We start from the raw sequence: 26,977 nt of genomic DNA, 5'->3' as shown, positions 1-26,977 counted from the left end.
CCCTGCTGACTCGGAGCGCTTCGACCGTTTGGTTCCAGTTATCCTACATCATTCATGGCCTGTGATAACATAACGACAAAAAGCACAATGCATTTTCTCCAGGTGCGTTTTAAGTTTGATAGGTTTTGATCTCGCTCCCCATATCAGCAGTGATTTTTTAATCGGACTCATGGTACTATCACACAATCATCACAGGTACCTGGGCACGCAACGCCTTACACCAACAGCGATGTTATCCCTCTTCCACCTTCTCGCCGAACATGGTCGAAGAAAGTGTTTGTGTTCTTTTGGTTCGCAACTGGTGTGCAAATTTTCTTCTTCAAAGGCATATTTCGAGCCTAACGTTGACTTCAGCGATTAACATCGCAGAGTGGTCAGGTGCATCCGCATCTCGTGAGTTGAATACAAATTCATTCTTTATCAAAAGTTGACTTCTTTGTTTTATTGAGTCGCCCTGGGCCTTACGGTTCAGCAAGCGATTATCGGTAAGACCTTCGAAGTGTGTAATCAAGTCACTCGAATTTACTCTTTGTTTTGCAGTAAACCTGACGAGCACGATCATGTAAGAACTGTTGATGCATGGCTCTCTGAGATACATCATAGTATCCGTTATTTTAGTATCACTGCTGCCCTCGTAATCAGTGGCTATGGAGGAGGCCAATGGCATGTTCCTTTTGTAAGTGATGCTCTGCTGTTTTCGATTTCCTCTTAGACTTCAAGTAGGCAGTTATCAATCGTGCACCTTGGGGACTGTAAGTTTCAGCCCTGCTTGTTATTCTCAGCATCGTCACTATGTGTATCTCAGGCGGGGCTCGTGGTTTCCACTCCTTAACCGCGTTCTGTTATCTTGTTGCTGGTATGGAGTTCAAGGATGGTTCGGTGGTCAGATGACAAAAGTGATGATTGGTGCGATATGGCGTAAGTCATGCGCCTCTCCACGATTTTTCGCGCGTTAACGAGCGCCTTAGCGAGTTTCTATGATATGCCGAACACATTTGGACCCGATGCTGCAATGGAAACCAACGACCTTGGTAAATACGACAATGTATGTCGCTCAACAACAATGACTGACGATTTTTGTGCCTTCAGTTGCCTTCGTTATATTTTGGCTTGCATGCCTCCCTTTATTGCTTTTAAAACCCGAGTCGTGCGTTCTCACCAACTTTTCCATGATGCCGGCTTTGAACCATGCGTCCGCCAATAGATATCGCATACCTGCAATTATATCTGCGGTCCTTGTATTGATAGCTGCTCTAGCTGTATTCCTTTGGGCTTTTGTCAAACAAGGAAACGGCGGCCCGCTTTTCTCAAATCCTGAGTGCGTTTGCACCACTATTGCTCTTGCAGTGTGTTAATATCTGTCCTTAAGAGCTGTGTATGGGATCGGCAACCTTCAAGGTTCTCAGCTAGCTTGGGTGATGGTAAGGTGTATCAATAGCGGCATTGGAGGCTGGGCTGGTGGTGTAAGTACTTTTAAAACCAATCACAATCTGTAATTAGCTAAGTCAAGCATTCTTAGATTTTGTATCAGAGTGGTGCGTGATCCCTCGCAAGGTACTGATCACTAACTAGACAAACTTCATTAGACTTTTCACGATACGCAGTCCACCCTGGAGACCAAGTGTATGGACAGATATTCAGCATACCTCTGTGTCTTCTCGGATCCAATATCCTTGGGATTGTGACGACGTCTTGTGCACGGGGCTTTTACCCAAATGAACCATTGTTGTGGTAAACTACCTCTCTGCAACATACAACAGGGAATAACTCATATGACGTAGGAAACTTTATGATTTGCTCCAGGCAATTCAACGCAATGAAGCTCCTGCCGCACGTGCCGCAGTATTTTTTGCTGCCTTTGCATTTTTCTTATCGCAACTAAGTGTAACTGTATGTTTCCGAAAGGCCAAGCATATCATGCGCCTGATAACTTTTGGTCAATGGTGCAGGTTGTCGCATGTGGTGTCGTAGGCGGAATGGATCTCGCAGCTTTGTGCCCTCGGTAAGTCTTCCGCATTTCTCTCTAGTTTCTATTTAGCTTGGAGTTCGACAGTTACATCGACATCCGTCGTGGCTCATTGATCATTGCTATCATTGGAATATGCATCAATCCTTGGAAAATCATGAACGTAGGTCCATTCAGTCTGCATCAGTAGCCATCGACATTGCAATCGGCTTGAATTGATTAGACTGCTAACTCTTTCATATCCGCAATTTCTGGATATGCAGTCTTCCTGGGACCTCTTACGGGGATTATGTTTGTAAGTCCACGTCTTTTTGTCCTAGAACCTTCATGCTTGAATGATGATTTTCACATTCAGGCAGATTATTACCTCTTAAGACATCGCCGTATCAAACTCTCGCATCTCTTCCTCCCACAGATCGGAAGCGACTATTGGTGCGGTGTCTTTTGCATGCCATAACGAGCAGTCTTTTACGATTGTTAGGTTCTGGCATGGTTTAAACTGGAGAGCTCCCATCACTTGGGTCCTGGTATGACCTCCACGACTCTACCTACTACATCTCACGTCAGATCTTAGGGTGTTTGGGCAAGCTTACCGGGGTTTTGTGCATCGGTGACACCAGCGAGCGTGATCGTTAGTGACACTTGGGTGTACGTTCTCTATAGTATTCAATCAAAGACCCTAGCTGAACACCGCAAAATCTAGGCATGTCTATTACCTTTCGTGGCCCTTGTCGGTGTGCATAAGCGCATTGGTATGGATGATACTCAATACCATCTCACCAGCCCCTGGTATAGGTGAGGTAGATGACGACGACGTCTTCGGAACATTTGAAGAACTCCAAAAGCCCAAGGACAGCAAAGAAGAGAAAGAGGGGCCAGATCATCTGAGCGATTCCCCGACATATATCACAAGCTTAGAACACGCTTAACATGACCACATAGGACTCATATATGTTGACTGTACAGACGTCACGGTGACCGTAATTTTCACAGATCACGGTACAATGTGATTGAAAGAGAATGTGATATAAAGAACAAAAGCAATACAGTCGAAACTACACACCGATATGAATAAAAATCACCCTCTGCTCGAGCGGCACTTCCCCCCTCACAGTGTGTAGCGCAATTGAGTGACGGGGGTAGGGATATGGGGACTGTCACAGTGTATGGAGTGTGGCTGAGAGGGAGATGATGAGGGTTCCAGTCATGCTGCACGTGTGACTGCGACTTGGGACATATGGCCACAATGAAATCTTTACGGTTGCTGGAACAAAACCTGGCAGAATTCCAGGGGCATCCGAGACTCGCGAAATATTATTGAGTTATATGATGCAGAGATGGTTTGAATTCGATAGAGAACAAAAATCGACTGTCGACTCCCTAAAGTAAGATGGTGCTGGCCGTTGGCCATGCAAGCAGACAGCCTTTCATGATGGAGAACCCTTGCAATCAATTCACCCATTCAAGGTCATGACCCTCGCATTTGCGGGGCATGCAGGCGAAGTAGAGCGCCCATTCTCAGATTTCGGCATAACACAATCTGCGCGACGGTGTGATCTATTAGTCGACACATTGGAAACACTCTGAAAAAATCGCGCAAACCTTCGATGCGTGCACAACGCTATGAAAACCTCGAAGGCTGGGAAGTCCACCCAGTGCCATCGACATGCATACTCACATGCACAATCGCGAAGAGATTGGCATTGCTGCTGAGATTGTACAGGACCCTGAAGCATCCTTCGCAGTATCATTGTCGACGAGGTTGCCGCTGAATTTGCAGCTCCCGAAGAGTCGGGGTTTACGATATTCGGCCCTCATAGTTCGCCCAACACAGCCACCGAGCCACCTAATATTGCACATGCTTTCGCCGACGTTTGGCCGACGTACATCTCCTTCTCCGACTTCGGCGTCGTAATTCACTCCTTCGTAAGACTTCTATGCATTACCCTACAACTACTGAGATTTGTGTAGCCCCTCGCCTTCAACCTTTTATCCAAATCATGCGGAATACGATGATTATAGAGACTCTGTCTCCAATCAGACACCTCAGACATTGGAGCATCAATTAGTCAATCAGTATCAGCAGGTGCGAATATGTCCTTATATATGTTTTCACTAGGCTTATATCTACTTTGGGTGGATTATGACGACCATGCCTCACCGGTCATCAATGAGTAATTCTATCAATCTCAACAGGCTACGTTTGTAGTAAGGCAACCTGTGAGCTTCTCCTGCCAATCTGCATGGAAGGATGTGTTACCTTTATTGTGTGTAGTTGGACTATCATCTCTACTCGCACCCTACTCCGGATGCCTTTCCATCGACGCATTTTGTCTCTGATGCAAATCGCGAGGAGCTGCAGACGCTCGGAAGCCTTACAACTTGTAACATGATAAACAGACGTGCGTGCTGATATAGGCTTCACAAGACTATATATGATCATATACGCTATGTGTGACGTCCCGAAGCAGTTCTACTTTACTTCTTAGATTCTACGAATTCTACGAATTCTTAGATTCTTAGAATTTCTGGTTATAAGTACCTTTGTGTTATCACGTCAAGTCGACTCCATTCCTGTCTCGCTATCTCATCTCTTAGAATGGCTTCAGAATCTAATCCAAATGGCACAGTTGCTGTTTTCTTGCCAAGTGGAGAAGGAAACATGGACACTAAGCCATCAGCATGGCCTTTGAACGCCAGTGGAACACTTACCCCACCACTGCCGGCGAGTTGTGACATGCACGATCGTCTGGATGGCATCTGCTCCAAAGACTTGAAAGACGATGACGACCGCACGCTTATTGATCCTGATATCATTCGCGATATGTAAGTAATTGTCTCGGTTTCATCATATTGGACAGAACATTGAGATGATTCGCAGTATCATCGGACTTTCAGACGGCTTAACAGCACCCTTTGCTCTAGCAGCAGGTCTGTCATCTTTGGGCAGCTCAAGATTAGTTGTCGTTGGCGGAATAGCTGAACTCATGGCCGGTGCTATTTCTATGGGCATTGGTGGCTTCTTAGCATCCTCGGCAGAGCGGGATCATTGCCATTACATGCGACGCCACATATCGGCTCGGGTGCAACGGAGCTGCGTTAGACAAATGGAAAGGGAAGTATGTGCTGTACTTGTCCCCGTAGGTGTCGACGAGCAGACGTGCCAGGCGGTCACCAGGTGTCTTAGAGATGCTGAATTTGACCCCGAAGTCAGTGCGAACGGTTCATTGTCAGACGAAGAAGCGCAGTTGCTGAGATGGAAGGACCAAGTCGGTCTGACACCGTTTTTACTCAAATTTGGAGAGGGAATGGGTGTGTATTTTTTTACTTTTGAATACCGCCCATATTCATTGTTTCATTTTTAGAGGACATCTCGATTCGTCGAGTATACTCTTCGGCGCTGATAATTGGCTTGGGGTTCTTGGTTGGCGGAATCATTCCCCTCATTCCATACTTTTTTATTCCGCAAGCGCATGTAGCGCTCGTATACTCTTGTATTATCACAGGCATCGTTCTGTTGATATTCGGAGCTGTGAAAGCTCGGGTTACGGGTGCTGGGCAGGGTGTTGGAGGCTACATATGGGGAGCAGTCAGCACTCTATTAGTTGGTGGTACCGCTGCTGCAGCAGCTTATGCTCTTGTTGCATGGCTGGATGATGCGTAGCCATTTGCCACTTACATCGTATGTAAAACTTGTACAAGTCGTTTTGTGTAATTGACATTTTTATAAGTTCCGCCGGAGATTGCTAGTTTTGCAAAATCTTCGGAATTCAACAATCCCATGCGGCAGCTGCCTTTGATCTTGATCATCACAAAGATCTAACTGCCAAGTCAAACGCTACTGTTCAAGCTATGGAGGCGTACGAAGCTTATCAGACTCCTTTTTCCAGGTATTTCACTCCTCACCTAGTCAATTTCCGTCTCGATTCGCCTCTCTCCATCTTTGCGTGAGACACCCCCAATTCTCCTCGAAGGTACACGCGGAGGTACACGCGGCTACGCCCTTATTCATTCCTTCCCTCTCCTTATCGATCAGTCCACCCTCGTCTGACTCTATTTGGTCACTCTCAAGCGCATCGACAAAGCCACCGGTCCACGATAATTCCCCAGCGCTTTCCACCCGGCTCACCCTCGATCTGTATTACTTGTTTTTTTTTTTCAATGCCTGTTTATTAGCAACTTGATGAGCCGATCTCGATGGTGGGCTACTCATCGTAGGGCTTACCATTCGTTTGCTGAAATTCTTTAGTTCCAAGTCATCAGTGCGAAAAAAAGTCCTCGGTTCCTTACACATCCTACAGGCCTCTACTCGCCCGTCAAAATCGAGTCGAAACGATACCGGCACAATCAGCCATTTAAGTCTAGATCTATAGTGTAGGGTGATACTGTGCGTTTACTTCACTCATAGTTCGTCTTTTTTTGACGTGTTTTACCGGGTTAAGCTCAACCATTGGAATCGGAGGTTGGGCTATCAGCAACATCTTGATTTGGAAGACAAAGAGACCAACGAGCACACGATACACGTCGTCACATTTCATCCCTACAGCCTGGTGATGGCGACTGATCATGGTCTGAACTAGTGTCCCACTAACGGTGACTAGTAACGTGTTTTCAGCCTGCTGTGCTGATATCGAGACCACGGTGGCGAAAATACATTGGGGTAGATGATGGCAGGGCACTCCTTCAGAGGGTCCAGGAATTCACAAGCACCCAGAGGTCCAACATTCGTCATCTACTTAGGTTGCCTTTGTCTCGCAAGTCCATCTATTCGACGTCTTTCGAAGTGCTCACAACATCACCTAGTTCAAAGGTAACGTGTATTCCATCCTGGTATGTTGCAAGCTTCAATAGATCGCAGAGTTTCTAGGTGACACCATTTCAACTGCGCATCGACAACACATCCTACGCCACCCCAACCTTTGACCCTTTAGAAGTGGGCGTTCATGATTCAAATATCAGTCTCTGGAACGCGATATTCTACAGGACCAAGGTGGGCGCGCTCACTGATGGCTCGAATGGTTTGATCTTGCCCGTTCGCCATTACAGCTAGCCTGAGCGCACTCATCTCTGCCGTAGATCTTACCTGGTAACGCACGATGATAATTTAATTTGCCATACATATATCAGCCTCTAGATTGACCCCTCTTCGATGAGTACGGTGACCGTGGTTGCAGCTCTGAATCTCATCCTGTGCGAATTGTGTCTATGCTTAGGGATAACTGACCATGAAAACCATGCGAATGTGGCAGGGTGCGACTTGAAGCAAGAGTCAGGATCAGCAAAGAGGCTAACCTAGACACATCAACCGTGAGGAGCTCCACACCCACACCGTGTGTCGTCATGTAGTACACTAGCATTTTTCTGATCCGGTTCAACGATCCTGGACGCGGACCGTCGGGATTTATGAAAGAAAGCGAAAAAAGCACACATTGTTAACCCTCGTTAGTACAGTAGACTGTCGAGGAACTCGTGTCCCATAAAACCTCACATGAAGTAAGGAACTCAACGGCCTCGTCCACCTGCATGATTTTGATGGTCATGTGCATGAATGCGTGACTGACAGTGTAAGTCACGTAACCCAGAGGAAATACTAAGCGGACTCTCAAAATCTTCCCTTGCTTCAACCAGCTCAAAAACCACGAATGCTCATCACACACAGGATTGCTCCACGCATCCAAATTCCTGAGCGAGCTAAGGTCTGAGCATTCTAATCCCCCTCGATCGGCTCCGGCAGAGCCCAGCTGTGATTGGCTGCGTGACGTACCAGAAAAGCAGCTTCGTTTCTCATCGTCCCGAAGATTCTATTCACCACGGAAGAGGGCGAGAACGAAGGCTTTGAAAATGTTGCGGGGATCGGGCAAACCTTTACCTGTTGTTTGGTTGTCGCTATCGCGCATGCGTCTGTGAAGAAGACGTTCTTGATTACTAGGTGTGCTGTGCGGCCAGAAAACTGTATGCGTGTTGGTGGACCAACCTTGCGGACTAGTTGCTAGTCCGACGAGTACAGGCGCTTGCCGCTGCCAGAGTCATCATGAAATAATGCTCTTAAAGTTAAGAGGATAATACCTCGGAGCATGAGACCAACCATCTCGTTGCGTACGAGGCGCGACTGCGGTGGGACTGGTTTGTCCTTGAGTTTACTTCGTGACTCACATCTTTTGTGGATTGTGAAACTCGATTCAGACTATTCTTGGACTGGTTGTTGTGAATTTTTTCCTTTCTCCTTCGGGAGTTTTTGCAAGCAATGTGTTTGTTGTCGGTTCAGTGGTGCACGTTACTCAAATGTAGGAATACAATTTGTATGGAACATGCCATAACTTTTGTTGTGCAACAGTACTATCGGTATTTTGGAAATACGGATTGAATCGAACAGCTGCTCAAAAGCTACGAATACTTGTTGACATCACGTCCAGGAATGTTCTATGTAGTTGAGTTCTTCGTCCTGTAGAAAATCAGCGGCCTTAAGGTCATTCAATTGTTCAAGAGTCAAAAAGAATCCGAAATTTTATGTACGTTATAGTCACTGGTGCTGAATTTGTGCAACTATAAATCAGAAGAATTGCACTTAGAGCTAGAACGTTAGAACACTGGCTTCGCTATATATCACGGTGGTGTATTACAATTCGTAAGGATGAACATAACCATGAATTCGAAACACGTACTATATACGAGCGTGACATCAGAGGCGTGACGAAACCTGATGACGTTGGTCAGGCGCGGCTCTTCAAATTTCTTCAAACTCTTGACCTACGCGACGCGCGTGCACACGCGAAATCTATTCTACGCGTCAAAATTTGATACTTTCTCGCATTTCATCTTGCCCAGATTAGCACATATGAAGAGTTTCGATGTAGAAAAGCACGAGACCTTCAGGAAGCCGTCACCACTCCGAGTCCCTGCAAAGAAGTATACAAGCACGGTGTTGACACTCTTATGTGCACTCAGGTTGCAATCATATCCTTCCCCTCATCTCATGCCCAAACCGGCACCGCACCACAAGGACTGTTTCAACGTAGGGAAGCGCGGGAATTTCTAGAAAGTGTCTGCCGCTCTTCGAAAGAGTCTTCGCGAAGAGAAGTATACAAACGCTAACGCTCAGTGCTCGTCAACGGGTACGACATTGGAAACATTCCAAAATCACTTTCTCGTACCTCCAGCTTATATCTACGGAGTGCTAATAAGCTAATCATAGCATATCTACAGTTGTTCCAAAGAGAATCGGATCGCAATGGATCTTCCCCACTCACGGGCTACCCAACCCAGTAGGATTCATCTCCACTAACGACATTGACGTTTAACTAGTACTCATTTGGCTTAAGTGTTGCGGACGTAACATCAAGTATCATACTGCACATAAACCGGGGGCATCTCTCGAACTCCCTCGAGCATCTCCCAGAACTCGCACAGTTAGCCTGCCAAGTTCCATATCTTGGAGGAATCACCTCTATTCTTCGAGGTGGACACCAGCTCTAGCTTTTGCATCTTGGCACTATCATGTCCACGGCTAGTATTCATTTCCTCGACGCTGTCGTTCCTACCAAGGGCGAAAGCGAAGATAAACGCCAGTCATCAATCAGTGTTCCGTCTTACTCTTCCGTCAAGCCCAAGCTACCTGTAAGATGGCAGGCAGCGATGATTGCATTAACATGCATGTGCACATGTAAGTGTTCACGTCTATGAAATTCGCTGGTAGCTCATGTGGTGCAAGTCGGACACCACTGGTCTAACGTAGGCATCATATTCTAATTTTTATGGATTATGCGCATTAATTGGATGTTCATAGGGTATCGTTACGACTCTGAAGACAACGATAGAACAAGAACTCAAGATCAATAATTCAGAATTTGCTACGCTAGTAAGAAATGCACTCAGTAGAAATATGGCGGGATTGACGTTTTTGTGTACCTCGCCTCCTTAGGCATCTGTGACGAATATGGTACGGTCAATTTTGTTTTGCTGGCGCAGGACAGATGTGCTTACTGTCCGACAGGTAAACACATTTCTCTGTATCGCCTTGGGTTTCATTATCGACAAATTTGGAGGCCCACTGCTGTCTGCCATACTCGCCGCATTTTGTCTTGCAGGTGCTGTAGTAGAGGCTGGCGCGACGACAGATGGACTCAATAGTTACCATATCCTCATGGTGGGCAAGATCATTGCTGCCATCGGGGGCGGATCCCTCGACAACGCACAGCACAAGATATTCACCACGTATTTTGCACCGGGGAGTGGTTTCGCAACGTCTATAGGTGAGTGCGGTACCTCGTCGAGTAGTAGTTGTCAGCGCTTGGTCTCATTTTTGTCCAATGTTTTTTTTTTCAAGGCTTCATATGGTAGGTTTTGTGATTACATTTTCACATCTCATGTATACGTCCACCTTCCAGGTCGATGGCAAATGTGGCTCAATATGTCGGACAGAGCACCGCAAACGTCATGTCTCAAAATCTTGGTTCATATTCCTGGCCACTGTGGACAGGCGCCATCATAGGCTTTTTCTCGTTTCTATGCGCTGTTTCCGTCTTCGTCCTCGACAAATACCTTCGTTTATCTTACGAGGTCGTCGATCGCTGCGAACAATCTGGCCAGCCAAGTGCGGCCAACGTCGAAGGTGGAATATTCAATTGGTCGATTGTGCGCCAAATGCCCCTTACGTTCTGGTTTGTGGTTCTTTTTGCAACTTTCCAAAACGCTGGTATGGCATCGTTCATAACGGTATCTACGTGAGTTATTGGCTTTGCAATCATATAATAAGTGTTGAATCTTGTGCAGGCAATTTGCACAGCAAAGGCTCCAGAAAGGAGCCGTAGTTGGCGGATGGGTGTCGAGTTTTTACTTGATCCTTCCTATTGGACTTAACCCTTTGTTGGGCATGTTCATTGATGCATACGGGCGTCGTGTAACGATTTGTGAGCATTATATCATTTGAGTAATGCAGGAGCTGATCACAAGGCCAGTGTTTCTTTCGGCATGTATGTTTCTCATCTCCATGCTCCTGTTAAGATTTTCGCAGACAGTACCGACATTCAGTGAGTCAGAATGATGCGGGCAGATGGCGTACTAAACTCGACCTAGTCTGTGGATATGTATTTTATGCGCTTGCTGGGGTGGGTGTATCGAGATGCCCTAGAAATATTTCAGGACTCTAACATTATCTTGCAGAGCATTACCTCGGCTCCGCAAGTAGAGATCATACGCAGCATCATACCTGATCCTCATTACTATGCGACAGCGTGAGTCGCTCGACAAATCTATCGTGCTTCTCTTTTTGACACAATTTTCAGCTTCGCAGTCAAGAGTATGCGTAGTTCTCCTTGAAATTGGAAGAATATTCACCTTTGTGTATTACAGAGTCGATTATTCAGGGCTCCGTAATCATCATTGTGACAGCAACGGGGAAGATCCAAGACCTATCCTCCACCGACTCCCTCGAGGGTGCTGTGACGGTCTGGCTTGCGTACGCGTTTGTGTCCGTGCTCATCTCAGGTGCGCTCCTGGGTGCCTGCTACACGTCGTTGGGAGAGCGCTATCTGCCTGCCGTGCGGCTCTCGCAGGTGCGCCCGAAATATGTAGAGAGGGAGGTAGAGAGGCTTTGGGAGCTACGTCATACTATTACAGAAGAAGGCCCGAGAGACGAGAACCTGACTCTGAGTCAGAAGGATGAAGCGTTGAAAAGACCCTTGTCAAGTTCTGTGTCATTGTATGCACGCAGGGTAGCGCTCGGGGCTGGGTTTACCATAGTCCTCATAGCGTGGGTAATATTTGGCTTTGGTATTGACTGGGGCGACCATGCGAGTGCCACTGGGGAATGAGGAGCACAGTAGAGCAACACATATCATGCTAATTTTCTTGTAGTTGCGTATGACATAGAGTTGAAATATAAAGTTTATATGCACGAGATTCCCGCTCATCCGAGTTATGATCACTCGTTGCATATTAATCGTTATTGACCGGTATATACCCGCGTCTTTTCTTCCTGTACCGATGTATCCTCAGAGCGTGCGCGTGATCTCCTGCTAGCGCGTATAACTCAGGTTGCCGTGGGCGCTAGCGCTCAATTGGAGGTGGTGTGATGATTGATCAGTCTGATGATTGTGCGTGTCAAAAATCACGCGTCGGTCACGTGCATGACGCGACCTACTCCGAAATTTAAAACATCTTTGTTTGCACTACATTATACGCGCTGCGGCTCATCACTAACATTGCTCAACGTTATGCCTCTAATGGCTTCCTCGCGCAAAGCAACGGTAGTCTCAAGAAGCTCGAAGCCTAAGACTGCTATCCCATCTTCCGATGAACTTGTTGAAAAGCCAGGTGACGAGCGAACAACCTTCAAAGCGAAAGGAAAACAGAAGGCGAAAGACGAGTCTCCGGAACAACGAAAGATTTCTGCAATGCTTGATGTAAATGCATCTTTGCAGACAATGTCATTAATGGCACAATCCGGCTGGAAGGCAAATTTGGAAGAGGGGAGAACGAAGTCGAGCGCACTCAGCAAGGTGTCAGCTGCTATCTCTCGTGCAAATGAAGCTTTGTCATGCCTTCGTGTTCTATGTCCGGATGACCTTGACGTAGAGCGTGCCGCATCCAGCATGATGAGCAAGCTGCTTGTTCTGGAGATGGTGCGTGGTACATGAATTCTCCTGCGAGTTCAACTCAAACGTGAAGTAGCACAATACTACCCTTCCTTTCCTTGGTGCCACGCATGCTCGTCTACTCGCTTTGCTTAGGGCGCCTGACTCCGAAGTATCAGCCCACTCTGTCCCTACTTCAAAGTTTCCGGTTCGCCTGCTTTCCCTCCCGCTGCCAACGATACCGCCCCAAGTAGACGTTGCGCTTCTCACGCTTATCTCAACGTATCTAATGCACGCAATCATCTCCTTTACACATATCGCAACGTCCTCATCGTCATCGACTACTACTACTCCGGACTTGTTCTCCACAGCTCTGGTAGAATCCGGCACGCTCTTGGCATGGATATCTTATTGTGTATCTTTACCCCGCAAGCACATAGACACTACGCTCATACGGGCATACACTGTGCTGACAAAATCATGCTCCTCGATGTCTGCAAACTCGCGTTCGACCTTCCTTATCCGCATGTACGCACTCAAGTGCCTTCTATGCACGAGCCCTGGAACTGTGCAGCCGAACACATTCTGGGATCAAATACAGAAGTCGTGCACAGCGTATGTCAGATCTTCTTCTCCGGTATCAGAAGCGCACGAACTTTCCGTCGCAACACTCGTGTCAGAGTCCCTTGGTGAGGTCGTACTGATCGCACAGTCCAAACCATCGTTTATGGAGGGAAAGTCATTTATTCTGCTCTGTGAGACATGGACAAGTTTGGCAAAGCGGGTGCGTCAGTTATTAAAATATCGATATAACATGCGCTGACCTGCTGAACAGAGCAACGACTTGTGCACCCTTGATCGCATAACAGATCTAATGGGTCCGGCGTCTTCGTCTTGCTCGATAGCCGAGGTCGATAGCCTAGCCAACAATCTCAATAAACTCGACCTCTCTGCTCCTTTGCTGAAAAACAAAGACACTGCCGTTCTCGAGTGCACAAAAGTTTTGACAATATTGACTAAAGTCACTGCATGCTTAGATGTAAACTCCGGTCAGTGTTTATTCTTATATATATATACAATACCTGACGAATTCATTTGCAGACGAAACAGATGACCTCTCCAGACGTGTTCACGAAGCGACCAAAGTTCTCCCTGGTTTTGGGGGCCTTTTATGCCTTCCGGCAGAACCGAATGACGAGCTGCAGCGTGTGCAAGGAAAGCTCCAACGTACCCTGGAGAGACTCAGACGAGCTTGCATCAAGGTCCTTGATGGAGAGGCGAAGGTCCAAAGTCATGTAATAATTTCCCTACTAATGGCAATTTCCACCGCCTTGGAAGATGCCTTCAAGCAGGTAAGCTTCTATCTAACCCATGTACGGATGAATTGAAAAGTGTCATCACAGAAGCCAAGTAAAGACATCTTGACCACATCCTTCGATTCATTATTTTCCCTCGCGCGCATACGGCTTAAATGCAATGATCCTGACACTTATACGCCCACTCTCGACCTCCTCAATCGTGCCATAATCCTTCTAGACTCTACCCCCGACCATGTGAATGCCATCCCGGCTTCCGCGCGTGCCAACTACGTCCGCTGCATCTCTGGAGCATATCACAATCTGGCTGGCACGCTGTATCAAAGCTCCAAGTACGGGGGCTCAGTGCGTTTTCTGAAGGAAGGATGTTCACTCGGGGCACGGGCACTTCACATGCGAGCGGGTCTTATACAGGACGACACGGAAGATGGTGAACGGGCCGAAGGGTGGAAACAACTCGAAGAACAGATGTATCGGAGGTGGGAGCTTCTTGCGGTGTGCTATTCTAAGATTGGGGACCGGAAGGTGATCATTTTGCATTGCTTACCTATCCGGTGTAGAACGCTAATATTCCAGGGTACTATCAGCTTGCGTGTGATGCGTTTGTGGAGAGCGTAAGAGCCTTTCCGTATGGTTCATCCGGCCTGGAGCACCTGGCCAGGTCAGCAACGTCGACGAATGTTTTCAGCGCGAATGCAAGCACAAAGCAGCTTGGTGGCATAATTGACAGACTAACGTACACAGTGACGTGCGAACTTTTTCTCCCTGCAAGCGAAGTCAGCCTCCATACTGCACTGAAACCAGGTGTAATTAGTGACGAGGTCCTAGGCCTGCTGCTCGAACGTCAGATTTCGACTCTCGAACCTTGCCTTCGGAAAGATAGTGTGCAGACTATTGTGCGCGGGCTATTGCAAGATGTTCTATTGGTGTACAAGGCTACCGTTCTTCCACTGCGCAGGACTAGAGTCCTCTTGAAATGCATGGAGCTCTTGTGGAAGGACGGGAATGCCAACGGTGGAGAAACTTCCTGGACCGCGGAGCACCTGGGTGAAGAAGTTTTAAACCTGCTCACTGTTGAGGTATTTCTTTGCCTCGGTTCTGCAACTGTATGTTATAAACTTTCCATTCCAGGACCTTGGGCACGACTCCGCCTTTGTGGTATTCCGCTCACAGTACACCGTAGCGGTTCATCTTTGGTTGAGCCTCTTCGCGTATCGTAGCGCAGGATCACCAATGACTTCGACCGTGTCATATCATGTAGAGGAAGCGTGCAACATCTTACGCGGTCTCATTCCTAACTCTTCAATTGAAACGGATCCCAAGATGACGCGATCACCTACTCATGCGAAGAAGCCGACAAGAGCTGCGAGCGTACGTACAACAAACAAGACAAGAGCGCGGAATCTCGTCACACCACGTCCGCGTAAAGGTTTGTTGTTCAGAATCACTTACCAGTTATATTACCTGACAAAGTTCCGCGAGTAGCTTTCGAGAATGTGTCAAATGTTATTCGAACCATGCCTCCAAAGGAGACTGGTGCCATGATTGGTGCTCAGAAGGCGGTGCTTGTGTTCGATCTGGAGATAATTGTTGGTCAACTTCGTAAGCTTGATCGGGATCCTTTACTGAGCGCTGTTGACCGATCAAACAGAAATGAACATCCATTTGCTTGGACTTCTGGGTCTAGCCTTACTGAAGATCAAGCTTCTGGAGGCTCTGAAGCGCATCTGCGAGCGCCAACCCGTTGTATCCACTGATCGTGAGTGTATCATGTCCTCTAGAAGTTGCTATTCTCAATTTTCTGAACAGTATACATCATTATATGCCTTGATCTCGCGTCGGAGTATGTTAAGTTGGGCAAAACGAAGCGCGCTAATTCCATTTTTGCGCGAAGTTCAGCGGTGCTGAAATCGAGTGATATTTCCGATGAAGTACGTATCAGTTATTTGCTAAGATATGCGGAAATTTTGGCTCTTGAAAACAACATTCTTGAAAGGTGACATCACTTCACGCTAAGGGTCTTCTATTGTGACTCGACATTTTGTTCTCTAGTGCTTCCTTCTACTGTGAAGCTATGGGTTTGTCTGAAGCTTCTCCGCCCGAAGACAAAGCTCTACCTACCGCTGAACGGATAAGGCTGCGTGTTGGACGGCTCGAGCGTGCGGCGATGGCTTGCAGAGTCTCCGCAGCTATCCAATACTCTAAGGTCTGTAGTTCGGTTGTTCATCACATGTTGTTTTCTCATTCGATTCCATCAGAACAACGCAGGCGGTGCTTTAGAGTACATGTTGCAATCATTGCGACTGTGGAATCGTGCCGTGGACACGCTTTCTCGATTAAGCCAGCCTTCCTCCAAATCCACCAAGGCAACTGATGATTCAAATCCATTCGAGGCTACCCCTCCAGAATCGTCACCCGCCAGCGATACTCGGTCCAACGACCACTCGAGATTATCTAGTCAGAAACGTCTCATGGACGGGATAGAGTGGCGAATGGTTGAAGGACTAATTTCAACCCTGTTGACTCTCACTCACGCCTACTTCACTCGTGGTTCTTCCCGCGAAGCCGAGTATTTTGCTAAGCAAACACAGGACCTCGCCGAGTCCATTAATGCCCCGACCATGGTTGCTCGTGCACTGATGCGCATGGGTGAGATCCAGTTATACCAGAGGCAGCTAGATGCAGGAAAGGACTGCTTGGTCAAGGCTGCGGAGTTGCTACAGGATCTGCCGGGTGTGGATGGAGCTGATATGAGGCGGCTGAATGGAGATTGGAATCGCTTGAATGAGCAAACCCAGGACGCAAGGGACCTTTATGAGGAGGCATGTACGATGCTTGGCGAACTTGAGGGAATGTTGGCGTCCTTTGACGGCAGGTGAGAGTCTTGGCTGGCGTTCAATGCACTTCCTCTAATCAAACTTTCTAGTCGCCGTAAATCCAGCGTAACGCTTTCACCACAAGTTACCTTAGCTGCCGCCGGACAGGGAGCAGTAGTCCCTACCTTGTTATCTGACATTCTCCGCCGCCATAGTAAGGAGCGTCGTTTTTAAACCTTAAACTTACTAATTCGTAAATTGCAGTCTGGTTACTGCGCGATGATGGAGATGCTACGATCAAGGATCTGATAGAGCGTCTTATAGCTTTGCCCGCTTCCCAAGACACAAAGGTGAGACTTTGTTATAGATGTCGGATTTATAGCTGAATCATTCACAGGGAGAAGAGCATGCACTTATGGGAAAACTTACCTTGCATAGCGTCTATGACCAATTCCGTTCGGATATGTTCCTGAGCTCTTTGGCTGAATCTAGTAGGTATAGTGTGCATACCAACCATCACGAACTTATTATTTGTGGACAGCGATCGCACTACCGATGGGCATGACAAGCGACCGAGCGTTATCGCTTACACCTTCGACTCAAGATATCTTGAGTACTCTAGACCAAGCAGAGAAACTCTTTTGGGCTGACCTTGCACTTACTGCGGATCGGGGGAACGTCCCCCACGTCCGCGAAGCGACTATAAACCTTGCGCTCATCAAAGCACTTCAGACATCCCTTGGAAAAGGGGAAAAGGATGGACCCATTATTGCTGCGCGTCTTCTTGGTAAGATTACAATTTACCTGATGGAGCCTATTTTGACGCTAGACTAGATGCGTCATCTGCAATTACTCTACGCCGTGAAATGCTAGAGGCTATCAAGTATAAATTCCCCAGCGTGCAATTCGACGATCTTGAATGGCCCCTTATGACGCCCAACGGTTCCCCGCTGCCTCAGAAGAGACCATCTAATCTTCGGCGGTTGAGAACTTCCAGCACTGAGGAAGCATCTGACGATGACGACGACTCGAGTGCAAGCATGAAGGCGTACTGGGATTCCATCCGCAAGACATATGCAGAGCAATCTTTAGACACTTCCTTGCTATCCAATACGGCCATGTCACAGTTCCCGCCTCATTGGACAGTCGTCCATGTCAGCCTCACACCTGACAAGAGTACCCTCTTTATCTCTCGGCAGAATATTTCTTCTGAGCCGTTGATGTTCTGTGTGCCTCTCAAAGGCCGACGCGAATCGGACGTGGACGAACACCTCACGTTTGACGATGCGGTAAAGGAGCTCGCTGAGATAATTCGCTTAAGCAACCAAGGGACACGCAATGCAGTCAACGTACGAAATGACGATCCGCAAGCAAGAGCTGCTTGGTGGGCGGAGCGTAATGTTCTGGATAAAAGGATGCAAGCGTTGCTAGAGAACATTGAATTCTGCTGGTTGGGTGCATTCAAAGTGAGTATTGTCTTTTGTCAAACACTCATCGACTGAACAATGTTCGCAGACCATCCTCAGTCCTGTCCTACCTATATCAGCCGTGCTCATCGCCGATCTCCGTGTCCGGTTTGAGAAGGTGTTCAAGCGCATTCTTCCTCCCCCAGACAAGAAACAGAAGCAACATCCTCACCTGTCTGATGTGCTCCTCGATTGCTTCTCATCCCTAAGTCCGAAATGTCGTGAAGAAGAACTTGAAGACTTACTATTCTTCATCCTTGACCTGTACACATTTCATGGCATCCCAGTCGCTATTGCAGATATAGATGTAGATCAGGTGATAGTGGATCTTCGCTGTGCATTGGAGGAGCATGCCGCCTTCGAGAACAAACGAGGAAAGGTGGAATCAACTCCGGTAGACGATCCCCACATCTTCCTCGTCCTGGACCACAATGTACAGGGCGTTCCTTGGGAATCGATTCCAGTCTTGAGGGGCCAGAGCGTGAGCCGCATCCCGAGCGTTTCGTTCTTACTTGATCGGGTTCGACTTGCGTCCGCTGAGAACCGATCAGGAGGTGTTGTTGATCGGACATCCGTGGATCCACGCAAGACGTTTTTCGTGCTTAACCCTAGCGGAGACTTGAAAGGAACTGAGGGGCGATTCAAACCATGGCTTGAGCAAATGCGGAGTGTAGGCTGGGAGGGAGTCATTGGACGGCCGCCAAGCGAACAGCAATTCTTAGATGCCCTCGCGCGGAAAGATCTAGTAGTGTGAGTGACCCTTGACTAATTGCTGCATCGAATCTTGACGATTTTCAGGTATTTCGGGCATGGTGGAGGAGAACAATACGTGCGGTCACACAAAATCCGTCATTTGCCGCGCTGTGCAGCGACGATGCTGTGGGGGTGCTCCAGCGGGTTACTGAAGGAGATGGGTGATTTTGACAGAGTAGGCACCCCGTTTAATTATATGCTTGCTGGATGGTAAGTCGCAAGTTCGTTTTGTCTACGCTCCCTGCTTAAAATCTATCGTGCACAGCCCCTTACTGGTGGCGAATCTTTGGGATGTAACTGACCGCGATATCGACAAGTTCTCACAAGCGGTTTTTGACTCCCTGAGATTGACTCCGACTCGTGGAGAAGAGCAGGGTATGTCGGCAGTTACCGCAATTGCACAAGCCCGAGAGGTATGCAAACTCAAGTATCTCACTGGGGCAGCACCAGTTGTATATGGGATTCCGTTCTACCTATAATAAACAATATGATGCACTTATACACTCCATGCTCAATTTATAGTTTTTTTTACAACGTCATTGACGATAGTGCAATATCAAGTTGGATATGCAACCGTCCGTCCCAGTGTGTATGACTAACTAGTTACAAAGATGCGTGACCACGGGGTTCAAATGGTAGTAAGAGAGCAATCAAACCAGTGACGATGAACATAGCTCCCGAAATCCAGATTGGCACAGATGTAGTGAGGTTCGCGTACAGAGCAATGATCGGGGCCTGTGCGGTAGATTGGAGAGTAGCAAGACACACAAGGTACCGTGAACGACAAATGGACCTACCATGATGCCAAATATCCTATTCGCAGTGGCTACGATCGCGTTACCAGTTCCACGATCTTTGGTAGGAAACAATTCAGGTGAAAGGGCATATAAGACGCCATACATGACGTTGCTCGTGTAGCTATAACCACAATTCCAGCCAAGGAGCGCATTGGATGTGCGTGCGGTGGTGGATGCCAGTATGAATACGCCTGTCAATACTTGATGACGGATTGAATCAGCTGAAGCGTACGACTTATGCTGAGGGTCTTACCGGTGAATATCGCCAAGGTGCCTCGCCTACCGAGATACGGAAGCTCGACGAAGTAACCTGCCATCAGCGCTCCAGGAATGCCTATCACGCTGAGTATAACTTGCTAGGTAGAACATGAGTTCAGTGAATGGCAGACAGTAAACCAGCGTACATTGCGATATGTGATATATGTGGAACCGTCGCCGAAATTTGCCCCTCGGGTGGCTAAGCTAGTGAAGAGTTGGTGGGGAACAAGTCATATTTTGAACTACTCACAAGTATGTTACGAAGCTGTTGTACCTGTGCAAGTCTGAGTAGAAGGTCACAAAACATCGAACAAACCTACAGAGGAAACGCGAGACCGATCAAAGCTGAAGGAACACGAAGACATTAATCGATACTCAAGAGGTCGGCTCGTAATGCGGACTTACCCCAAATAATGATCAAAATAGTAGTCGACCAAGCCATCTTCCGGGTGGCAAATAACGATCTAACATGGTTATTGCTAAACATTCCCATCTTCCTTTGCACGGCAGCCAAAGCAGATGTGTCCATACGAATGCCATCGTCGATCGTAGTCTCAGCCAGTTTTCCAGCCCTCTGGAGGTCTTCGAGGGTGAGGTTGCTCGTTTTTCCATTGTAGGCTGCGACTTTGTGGACGACCTCGACTGCTTGTTCATCACGACCTCGTCCCATGAGGTATTTTGGACTCTCGTATAGGTTGAAAAAGAAAAAGCGGATTACCCAGAGGAACATCATGAGCCCACCCATAGCGAACAAGAAATACCGCCATCCTTCGTTCGAGGATCTTGGACAAGGAGAAGGGGGGACAGTAGTGGGACAAGAGTAGTCGGAGATGAGGGGCCATGCAACCTGAAGCAAGTTAGTATGCACCGAAAGCAGTGACAAGGTCAATTTCCGACCAGACTACCCAACAGTTGCCCAAAGGCCCACCAAACGGAGAGCACCGTCAATAGATATTGGTGAGAAGCGGGGACAAATTCTACAATACGCATTAATATCATTGAGACTGAATGCAAAGTATCGTCTTTACCTAAGAAGACAGCAGAGTCGACAGGCAAATTGCCACCCACGCCTACTGACCACACCGCGGTCAGGGAACAGAGCGCAACGTAGTTCATAGATCCCCCAGCCGCGATGGCAAACATACCAGTCATACCAAGAGTGATGTTGAAGGCCCACCTACGAGTCACCCATCAAAACAACATGAGAAGAATGTGAAAGTAGATCATACCTCCGACCCCAAACATCTGAAGCAATGCTCCAAGACGCAGCTCCCACTAGCAAGCCGATATTTTGAGCGAGTTTTAGCCATGGACCTAGTACGTTAAACTCGTTCACTACTGGCGTTAATATCAAACCAGTGACAATCTATGAGGATAGTAGATAAATAAGTGCTCAAGACACAAAGAACGCACATACCGGCCAAAGGTTATCGCTATACGAAGAAGTTCAGTAGGTGCATCAACGGCCATACTCAAGTTCATTTGCCAACTCACGACAGCCAGCCAAATCCAGCTACCACGAACAAGTACCACTTCTCCCATATCAACAAACGAACGGGTCGACTACGAGTCACTCACCTGATACTTTCCCATTCCAATCTCTTGCAACGCATCATTAAGAATCCTAGCTTTGGCCTGATACACAGGGTCCAACGAATCATCGGTGAATATGTCCCGAGTCTCAGCCTGCGCACAGAAACTTTCGCTTTTCTTGTCGTTGTACATTTCAGCCTGCTCGAGCGACATCGCGAAGGGGAAGTAAGAGACGGCCACGGGCGCCCAGCTGAAGTCTCTAGGGATGGTAATTCCTCGATTTATATATGACATGAGATCCATCATCCGGCACCTAATCGACGCAACCCAATAAGTGGACACAGTTGCGTACTTCGGGCCCCAAATGATCTTCGCGCCAAAAGACGACATGACTGCATCATATATGCAACGTGCAAGAGGCCTGCGTACATGTGCATGAACAACGAAGACGCGCCGATACGCATGGGGAATCTAAGCTCGTGAGTTGTAGCTAGCCTTACATACTCGTTTAGAACCAGACTAGTTACAACTCACCAGCTTAGAATCTAATATTATGATGTAACAAGGTGACAAGTGTACTTATCATGTCATCTCGTCACATCAAATAATCAGATATCCGTCTTGACAGCTATGTTTTGACTCGATACACTATGTCTCTGATGTGTATGGTAAGGGGCACGCACACAGTACGCGAACAGTTGAGTAGGGTATAAGTATTCTAGACTCCGCTTGGCGGACTGTGAAAACAATACAATGCAAGAAGAAATAAGGAAGCATAATATCTTCAACGATGAAGTGGTGGAATTGCGGCTCACCAGAACCACGAAATCTCCTCACTCTATATGCTCTATGGGTACCCTTTTCCTGTACTCAGCTGCCACATGCCGTTTTTTCCGCGAGTCAACCCCAGAAACATGTACTTTTCTCGCAAAAAATCAACCTGCTTCACCCCTTCCATACGTTCTTTCTTGCTGCTACAACGCTTCTGCCACGTCTGCTTAAGCTCTTCCCTGTCATCGGCATCTAGCTCATCGTTGTAGTAATCCTCGTGGTGTATCGGTCGAGCGAGGGATTGGCATATATTCATGAACAAGTCTCCCAGCGTGACGTAGGAGCCATTACCTGACGGCACAACGTCGATGTACCACGGTAAGCGCGTGTGATAGAGACGCATGAACACTGTCGGTGGGTTTGTGCAGGGTCCCATCAAGTCGTTTGCGACTACTGGGCGCCCCAGCTCTCGAATTATAAGGGAATGTTGGCTGCGACGGAGATCAAGGATCACATCTTTGTCGTCTCGCAGGATCGGATCAAGTCTGAACCGGGCGCTATCGGTGGCTGCTGCTGCTAATCAGCATCGCTCGTAAAGTGGATAACTCAAGCATAACTTACCATCGGCTAGTCTTGATACAGACTTTCTTCGGAATAGCAGGGATGAAATACCCGACTTGAATTTGAAGCCATGTCTCCAGGTTCTTGGGCGCTCTCCTGGCCAATCTGGAGGCACATATGCTGTAGATAATGATCGTGTCATGGAGACCGCGGATGCGGGGGGGTATGAACTTGTGCTTGGGAATGTTTGAATGGGAGGTCTGACATTCCACATCCACGGCGCGGCTTGTTGCTCTACGTTAAAAGGAGCGTTGGAAGGACCAGCTGGGGGAGCGCTATTACTTCGCTTGCGGAAGTGGTCATATTGAGCGGTCTGAGGATTCAGGGGCAGGTGTGGTACATAAGGACTTGGTATAGGTAGCGCTGGTGGCGGATCCTGAGCTTGATAGTATTGAGCCCACCTCGCCCAGTCCGCTTGGGATGTTGCTTGGAATGGAGGATATGGCTGAGGCATAGGCGCATTCCACCCCTGGCCAGCGAATGCATTTTGTGGGGGTGGATGACCTGCCATAGTAAATGTCGCACCTGCTGGAGGGGGTATATTTTGCTGCGACCACATATTGGGGTCCGCGTCAACCAGGGGTGGCATGTCATTAAACATGTTGGCTGCTGGTGTTTAGAGTATGCAAGGACAATGTGAACAGGGGATAAATGGACCTCTCAAGGGCTTGATAAAGGTGAAGCAGTGTGCACTGCAATGATGAATGTACGTGAACGGAAACTGCTGTAGAATCTTGTACTGCCTCGTATTACGCGCCCGAGTGACTCGCTTGGGAGATCTACTTGGAAACCAGTACAATGCAAACGCTGGCGGTGGAAGATTGGGAGACCTTATTGCATGGATGTTGTCGAGTTTATATCTAGGGAGACGCGCTTCCCACAAGCAAATTGAGTCAGCTAGCAGGGAAAATGTGGCGTAGTACATGGGATCCCGTGATGATCGAGTCAAGTCAGGGGTATTCAATAGCCGCAACTGCCCGAGTTGCACGGAGTTTGAATTATCTTCTGACGGAACATAGCATCTGCTCCCGGAACATGGGCAGTTGGGTTTAGTGAGTGATTAGTTGCCCTACCATCATTGGCGATGACTTGGACTCGGAGGACATAATGACGACAATCCTGGAGATGGAAAGATTGGACACTCCGCGACAGTGGGACCTACGATGCATGAACCAGTCTAAGATGAGCACCATCGTTCAGTTGACATTTCCTTCCTCGCTTAGCCAATAGCTGGTCACTTTGACAGGTATCAATCCATTCGGGGCCGAGCTCGAGGCCGTTGTACATCGCTCGAATACAACTTATCATTCTCTCCACGGAACCTATTGTCAGGCCTGATACAACGACTTCCGATCTCTGTCACGGTCATGTCGTTGACAGCTGACTACATGTACGAAATGCATTGTGAAAAGTGCATCCTTCCGCGCGCAGCATTCGTGATGTCCAAAGTCATCATGCATGTCATGGACTGATAGGCAGTAGGCCTCTTTTCATCAAAAATCCAATCGCCGAACGGGGCCCGCACACCACATCGCATCCATAACGTAAAATGGTATCCCCCGGTCGATAATATAAATATATTCCCCGCACGTATGATTGTCCTCGATATTATTAAATCATACATTAATACTCCTAGCGCGAGAGCAAACTACGTCTGTTCCTTTGTCAGGCACCTCGTGAACGCGTGAACACCCAGTTCGCCTCCATGTGATACCCGCGACTTCGACACATATTTCCCTTTTTTCGTATCTTAAGTCGGATCTTGAAGATTTTCTTCCGCAAACCAGTGTCTGCGACCCGAGTCAGCCCCTCGGTTCCTAATGACAAGTAGATCAGCGAACGGTTACCGTCCTGACATATACTTGTTCCTCTTTTATCTTCACTTGGTTCAGCCATCACTAGGACCGAACATCCTTTGTTCCGTTTTGATCATGTTTCTGACCTTGTAATCCGAACTAGGTTGACAACCAAAGTGACCCTGGCATTGCGCGTCTTTAGTTGATATTGTCTTGAATCGGGGGTCCCTGAAATGTCGATGCAGGTCGTTTCCAAGCAAGTTGCACACTTCTCCAAAGCGTACATCATGATTCGACGTCTCTTCATGCCGAACGCCATCCACGTCGTTAGATTGAGATTGCACCATCAGATAATCACAGCGCAACTCACTTTTTCTCCTCGACCTAAATGTCGCCATGATGTGTATTCGGTCAGAATGAATGTACCAGACATGGCAGTCTCCGGGTAGGCTCACTTGAGGGATACGCAATCGGGTAGGCTATCGATATCTAGATACTCGACATCTAGATGCTTAGATCTAGATGACGGTCTGATCGAAGCTGTATTTTGAAACCGATAGCGATCAGGAGCATTTGCATTTGCATGACGATGATCACCGATTAGATCAGGATGAAAGGTACGGTAGGGTACGGTCCATGGTTTTCAAATTGCTTCCAGATTAATTTAGGCTCACCACAGAAGTACTTGTTGTGAAGATGCATAGGCACCGAGTATCACTGAAATCGTCACGACGAGCGACGAGTTCAGCGATGCTCGGTGCCTATGCATTTTCATCTGACTGAATAAGTGTAAAGTGCACGATAGCATCTTCCCAGGCGCGAGGGTGTATTCATATGAGTATCATAATCGTGCACACCCGAGTCGCCGTTTCCAGACTTGCGAGGTGCGTGCGGGAGTTCATCACTGTCTGGGCTTCCAGCGGATTGAAACAACGACAAAGTACTGAGAGGTTGAGAGAGTTGATGGCGATGGCAGGTCTCAGGTTCATCGGACTCTGCATCATGGGAATCGGTCTCGGCAGGTTAACGAACTACGTGGAGTCCTGGCATCGGTATTCAAAACACTCACTCGAATATTATAGCACCTTCATGTTCGGACCTGCGTCTGAGACGTTTCGGCGGGGGCTGATCAGCAGTGTCAGTTTCCTCACCCGAGCCCGAAAAACAAATTCTTTGACGGTTGTTCAAGGACGCGTGCCGTTTATTCTTTCGGCGCTTTATTATAGTCTTGCTGCGCAATTCATCCAAAGGTATATCGTCATCTGAATCTGAGCCCGAGGTTTGAGAGATATTTTGACTCCCGTGAAAGGGTAAGAGCGTTTCTGCCTGTGCGACAGATCCATCTAGATCACTGCTTTCTGTAGACTCAGAGTTAGTATGGTCTTCTTCGTCGTGCCTGTGACTGTCGTCATCTACTGCGAAATCGTGGGTGGTGTTGTCTGTTTCAAAATCACTACCATCCTCTTGGTAGATTTCCTTCTCGTCGTCGTCATCATCGTCGTCATCATCAACTACAAAATCATCGCGCTCGTGACCATCATCCGGCTCCACAGCGCCGCGGCCATCATCCCATCTTCTAAGAAGTTGCCCTGTCACATGTGCAGGTGCTCTGGGGTGGTATGACCATCGGTGAGTCTGGAGATATATCCAATACCTCCAAACTATGTCTTTGAACCTGTGATACTGGGAAAAGTAAACACCGAATGCCAGGCGCAACTGGGGAACTTCCGACTCACGGGCCATAGGCATTTGTCACGCTCTGGTTTCGGACAGAAGTACTTCTTCATATTGTTGATGGGCCTTTATGTGGGCAGAATACTGAATTGATTCTTAGTGTCAGCCGTAATTGCTGTGCGTAGTCCTGACCCAGGAGTTTCTTGCAAGCTGGGGTTGTGTTGCCCTGGGCCCACCGCCTCAAGCTATTCGAGGCAGAGTCGAGCCGTTTACCAGCAAATTGTCCACATGGAAATGGGTATGTTCTAGGATTGTCGTCACTGCGAGAAAGCTTATCGTTGTCCGCGATATCGTCATTGATATATGCCATGATACGGTAGTGTTTGTAACTTGGACGCGAGTATTTTGAATTGGACGCCGTGGGCACGTGATTCATCATGCCAGGACCAAAATTCAATATTCATTCATTCCACAGTAGTGTCCTGTAAATTTGGTGCATGCTAAAGAATTTGAGCTGGACATGTGCATGTTAATGCTCACCTCATTTGACATTTTTAAAAGATCCGCCATGCAGCCCACGACCTGTCAGTGCGTGGATGCAAGTAATCAGTAAACCAGTAAGTTCTTGCTGGGGATTAT

At 47.8% G+C, this 26,977-nt stretch overlaps 7 protein-coding genes across 7 annotated transcripts; 4 read left to right on the top strand and 3 right to left on the bottom strand.

Annotated features, from left to right (window-relative positions):
• Nucleotides 1–5: 5 nt before the first annotated feature.
• Nucleotides 6–2,987, top strand: F5891DRAFT_114794 (NCS1 nucleoside transporter family). The gene is made up of 22 exons (XM_041365053.1): nucleotides 6–102; nucleotides 196–301; nucleotides 355–393; nucleotides 450–485; nucleotides 541–562; nucleotides 619–676; nucleotides 724–752; nucleotides 806–918; nucleotides 969–1,031; nucleotides 1,090–1,147; nucleotides 1,205–1,318; nucleotides 1,370–1,463; nucleotides 1,520–1,535; nucleotides 1,587–1,731; nucleotides 1,782–1,890; nucleotides 1,950–2,002; nucleotides 2,054–2,129; nucleotides 2,190–2,261; nucleotides 2,322–2,398; nucleotides 2,448–2,493; nucleotides 2,541–2,614; nucleotides 2,670–2,987. The coding sequence occupies exons 1-22, from the start codon at nucleotides 55–57 to the stop codon at nucleotides 2,893–2,895; spliced, it is 1,674 nt and encodes a 557-aa protein (XP_041228652.1). The 5' UTR covers nucleotides 6–54; the 3' UTR covers nucleotides 2,896–2,987.
• A 1,557-nt stretch (nucleotides 2,988–4,544) lies between these two features.
• F5891DRAFT_1020352 (VIT family-domain-containing protein) lies at nucleotides 4,545–5,714 on the top strand. The gene is made up of 3 exons (XM_041361121.1): nucleotides 4,545–4,792; nucleotides 4,848–5,278; nucleotides 5,332–5,714. Exons 1-3 carry the CDS (start codon nucleotides 4,566–4,568, stop codon nucleotides 5,628–5,630), a joined length of 957 nt encoding a protein of 318 aa, XP_041228651.1. The 5' UTR covers nucleotides 4,545–4,565; the 3' UTR covers nucleotides 5,631–5,714.
• Nucleotides 5,715–9,460: 3,746 nt separating this feature from the next.
• Nucleotides 9,461–11,775, top strand: F5891DRAFT_1185718 (MFS general substrate transporter; the record flags this gene model as incomplete). The annotated part of the gene is made up of 13 exons (XM_041366585.1): nucleotides 9,461–9,626; nucleotides 9,675–9,694; nucleotides 9,750–9,821; nucleotides 9,885–9,902; nucleotides 9,957–10,215; nucleotides 10,290–10,299; nucleotides 10,351–10,686; nucleotides 10,736–10,872; nucleotides 10,921–10,992; nucleotides 11,039–11,070; nucleotides 11,126–11,196; nucleotides 11,248–11,261; nucleotides 11,315–11,775. 13 exons carry the CDS (start codon nucleotides 9,461–9,463, stop codon nucleotides 11,773–11,775), a joined length of 1,668 nt encoding a protein of 555 aa, XP_041228650.1.
• A 369-nt stretch (nucleotides 11,776–12,144) lies between these two features.
• Nucleotides 12,145–19,453, top strand: F5891DRAFT_114614 (peptidase family C50-domain-containing protein). Its single transcript, XM_041365022.1, has 20 exons — nucleotides 12,145–12,585; nucleotides 12,635–13,321; nucleotides 13,373–13,586; nucleotides 13,639–13,889; nucleotides 13,941–14,378; nucleotides 14,441–14,932; nucleotides 14,985–15,282; nucleotides 15,339–15,455; nucleotides 15,505–15,612; nucleotides 15,663–15,849; nucleotides 15,906–16,059; nucleotides 16,112–16,728; nucleotides 16,780–16,883; nucleotides 16,934–17,019; nucleotides 17,067–17,160; nucleotides 17,211–17,456; nucleotides 17,504–18,135; nucleotides 18,185–18,885; nucleotides 18,934–19,098; nucleotides 19,154–19,453. The coding sequence occupies exons 1-20, from the start codon at nucleotides 12,178–12,180 to the stop codon at nucleotides 19,365–19,367; spliced, it is 6,213 nt and encodes a 2,070-aa protein (XP_041228649.1). The 5' UTR covers nucleotides 12,145–12,177; the 3' UTR covers nucleotides 19,368–19,453.
• A 38-nt stretch (nucleotides 19,454–19,491) lies between these two features.
• Nucleotides 19,492–21,689, bottom strand: F5891DRAFT_947858 (MFS general substrate transporter; the record flags this gene model as incomplete). Its single annotated transcript, XM_041374767.1, has 13 exons — nucleotides 19,492–19,623; nucleotides 19,686–19,885; nucleotides 19,939–20,041; nucleotides 20,090–20,147; nucleotides 20,194–20,217; nucleotides 20,264–20,288; nucleotides 20,349–20,790; nucleotides 20,841–20,920; nucleotides 20,972–21,120; nucleotides 21,173–21,309; nucleotides 21,361–21,376; nucleotides 21,438–21,475; nucleotides 21,522–21,689. 13 exons carry the CDS (start codon nucleotides 21,687–21,689, stop codon nucleotides 19,492–19,494), a joined length of 1,572 nt encoding a protein of 523 aa, XP_041228648.1.
• Nucleotides 21,690–22,323: 634 nt separating this feature from the next.
• Nucleotides 22,324–23,082, bottom strand: F5891DRAFT_947837 (uncharacterized protein; the record flags this gene model as incomplete). Its single annotated transcript, XM_041374765.1, has 2 exons — nucleotides 22,324–22,814; nucleotides 22,869–23,082. 2 exons carry the CDS (start codon nucleotides 23,080–23,082, stop codon nucleotides 22,324–22,326), a joined length of 705 nt encoding a protein of 234 aa, XP_041228647.1.
• Nucleotides 23,083–25,729: 2,647 nt separating this feature from the next.
• Nucleotides 25,730–26,413, bottom strand: F5891DRAFT_1185714 (uncharacterized protein; the record flags this gene model as incomplete). Its single annotated transcript, XM_041366584.1, has 1 exon — nucleotides 25,730–26,413. One exon carries the CDS (start codon nucleotides 26,411–26,413, stop codon nucleotides 25,730–25,732), a length of 684 nt encoding a protein of 227 aa, XP_041228646.1.
• Nucleotides 26,414–26,977: the final 564 nt, after the last annotated feature.

The sequence above is a fragment of the Suillus fuscotomentosus genome (genome assembly GCF_016647785.1).
Source record: "Suillus fuscotomentosus strain FC203 chromosome Unknown F5891scaffold_14, whole genome shotgun sequence".
In the NCBI taxonomy this organism is placed as follows: domain Eukaryota; kingdom Fungi; phylum Basidiomycota; class Agaricomycetes; order Boletales; family Suillaceae; genus Suillus; species Suillus fuscotomentosus.
The sequence above is the reverse complement of the archived record's forward strand: the minus strand, read 5'-3'. Positions and strand labels throughout refer to the sequence as shown.

What these genes read in the sequence shown, in the direction of transcription:
- F5891DRAFT_114794 (XM_041365053.1), top strand. Translation starts at nt 55, where the DNA reads ATGGCCTGTGATAACATAACGACAAAAAGCACAATGCATTTTCTCCAG. An exon ending in GCCAATGGCATGTTCCTTTT is followed by an intron (nt 677 to 723) that starts GTAAGTGATGCT and finishes GACTTCAAGTAG; the next exon opens with GCAGTTATCAATCGTGCACC. An exon ending in CTCGCAGCTTTGTGCCCTCG is followed by an intron (nt 2,003 to 2,053) that starts GTAAGTCTTCCG and finishes GGAGTTCGACAG; the next exon opens with TTACATCGACATCCGTCGTG.
- F5891DRAFT_114614 (XM_041365022.1), top strand. Translation starts at nt 12,178, where the DNA reads ATGCCTCTAATGGCTTCCTCGCGCAAAGCAACGGTAGTCTCAAGAAGC. An exon ending in CTAAGATTGGGGACCGGAAG is followed by an intron (nt 14,379 to 14,440) that starts GTGATCATTTTG and finishes GGGTACTATCAG; the next exon opens with CTTGCGTGTGATGCGTTTGT. An exon ending in TATTGCTGCGCGTCTTCTTG is followed by an intron (nt 17,457 to 17,503) that starts GTAAGATTACAA and finishes ACGCTAGACTAG; the next exon opens with ATGCGTCATCTGCAATTACT.
- F5891DRAFT_1020352 (XM_041361121.1), top strand. Translation starts at nt 4,566, where the DNA reads ATGGCTTCAGAATCTAATCCAAATGGCACAGTTGCTGTTTTCTTGCCA. An exon ending in CCTGATATCATTCGCGATAT is followed by an intron (nt 4,793 to 4,847) that starts GTAAGTAATTGT and finishes GATGATTCGCAG; the next exon opens with TATCATCGGACTTTCAGACG. An exon ending in CAAATTTGGAGAGGGAATGG is followed by an intron (nt 5,279 to 5,331) that starts GTGTGTATTTTT and finishes TTTCATTTTTAG; the next exon opens with AGGACATCTCGATTCGTCGA.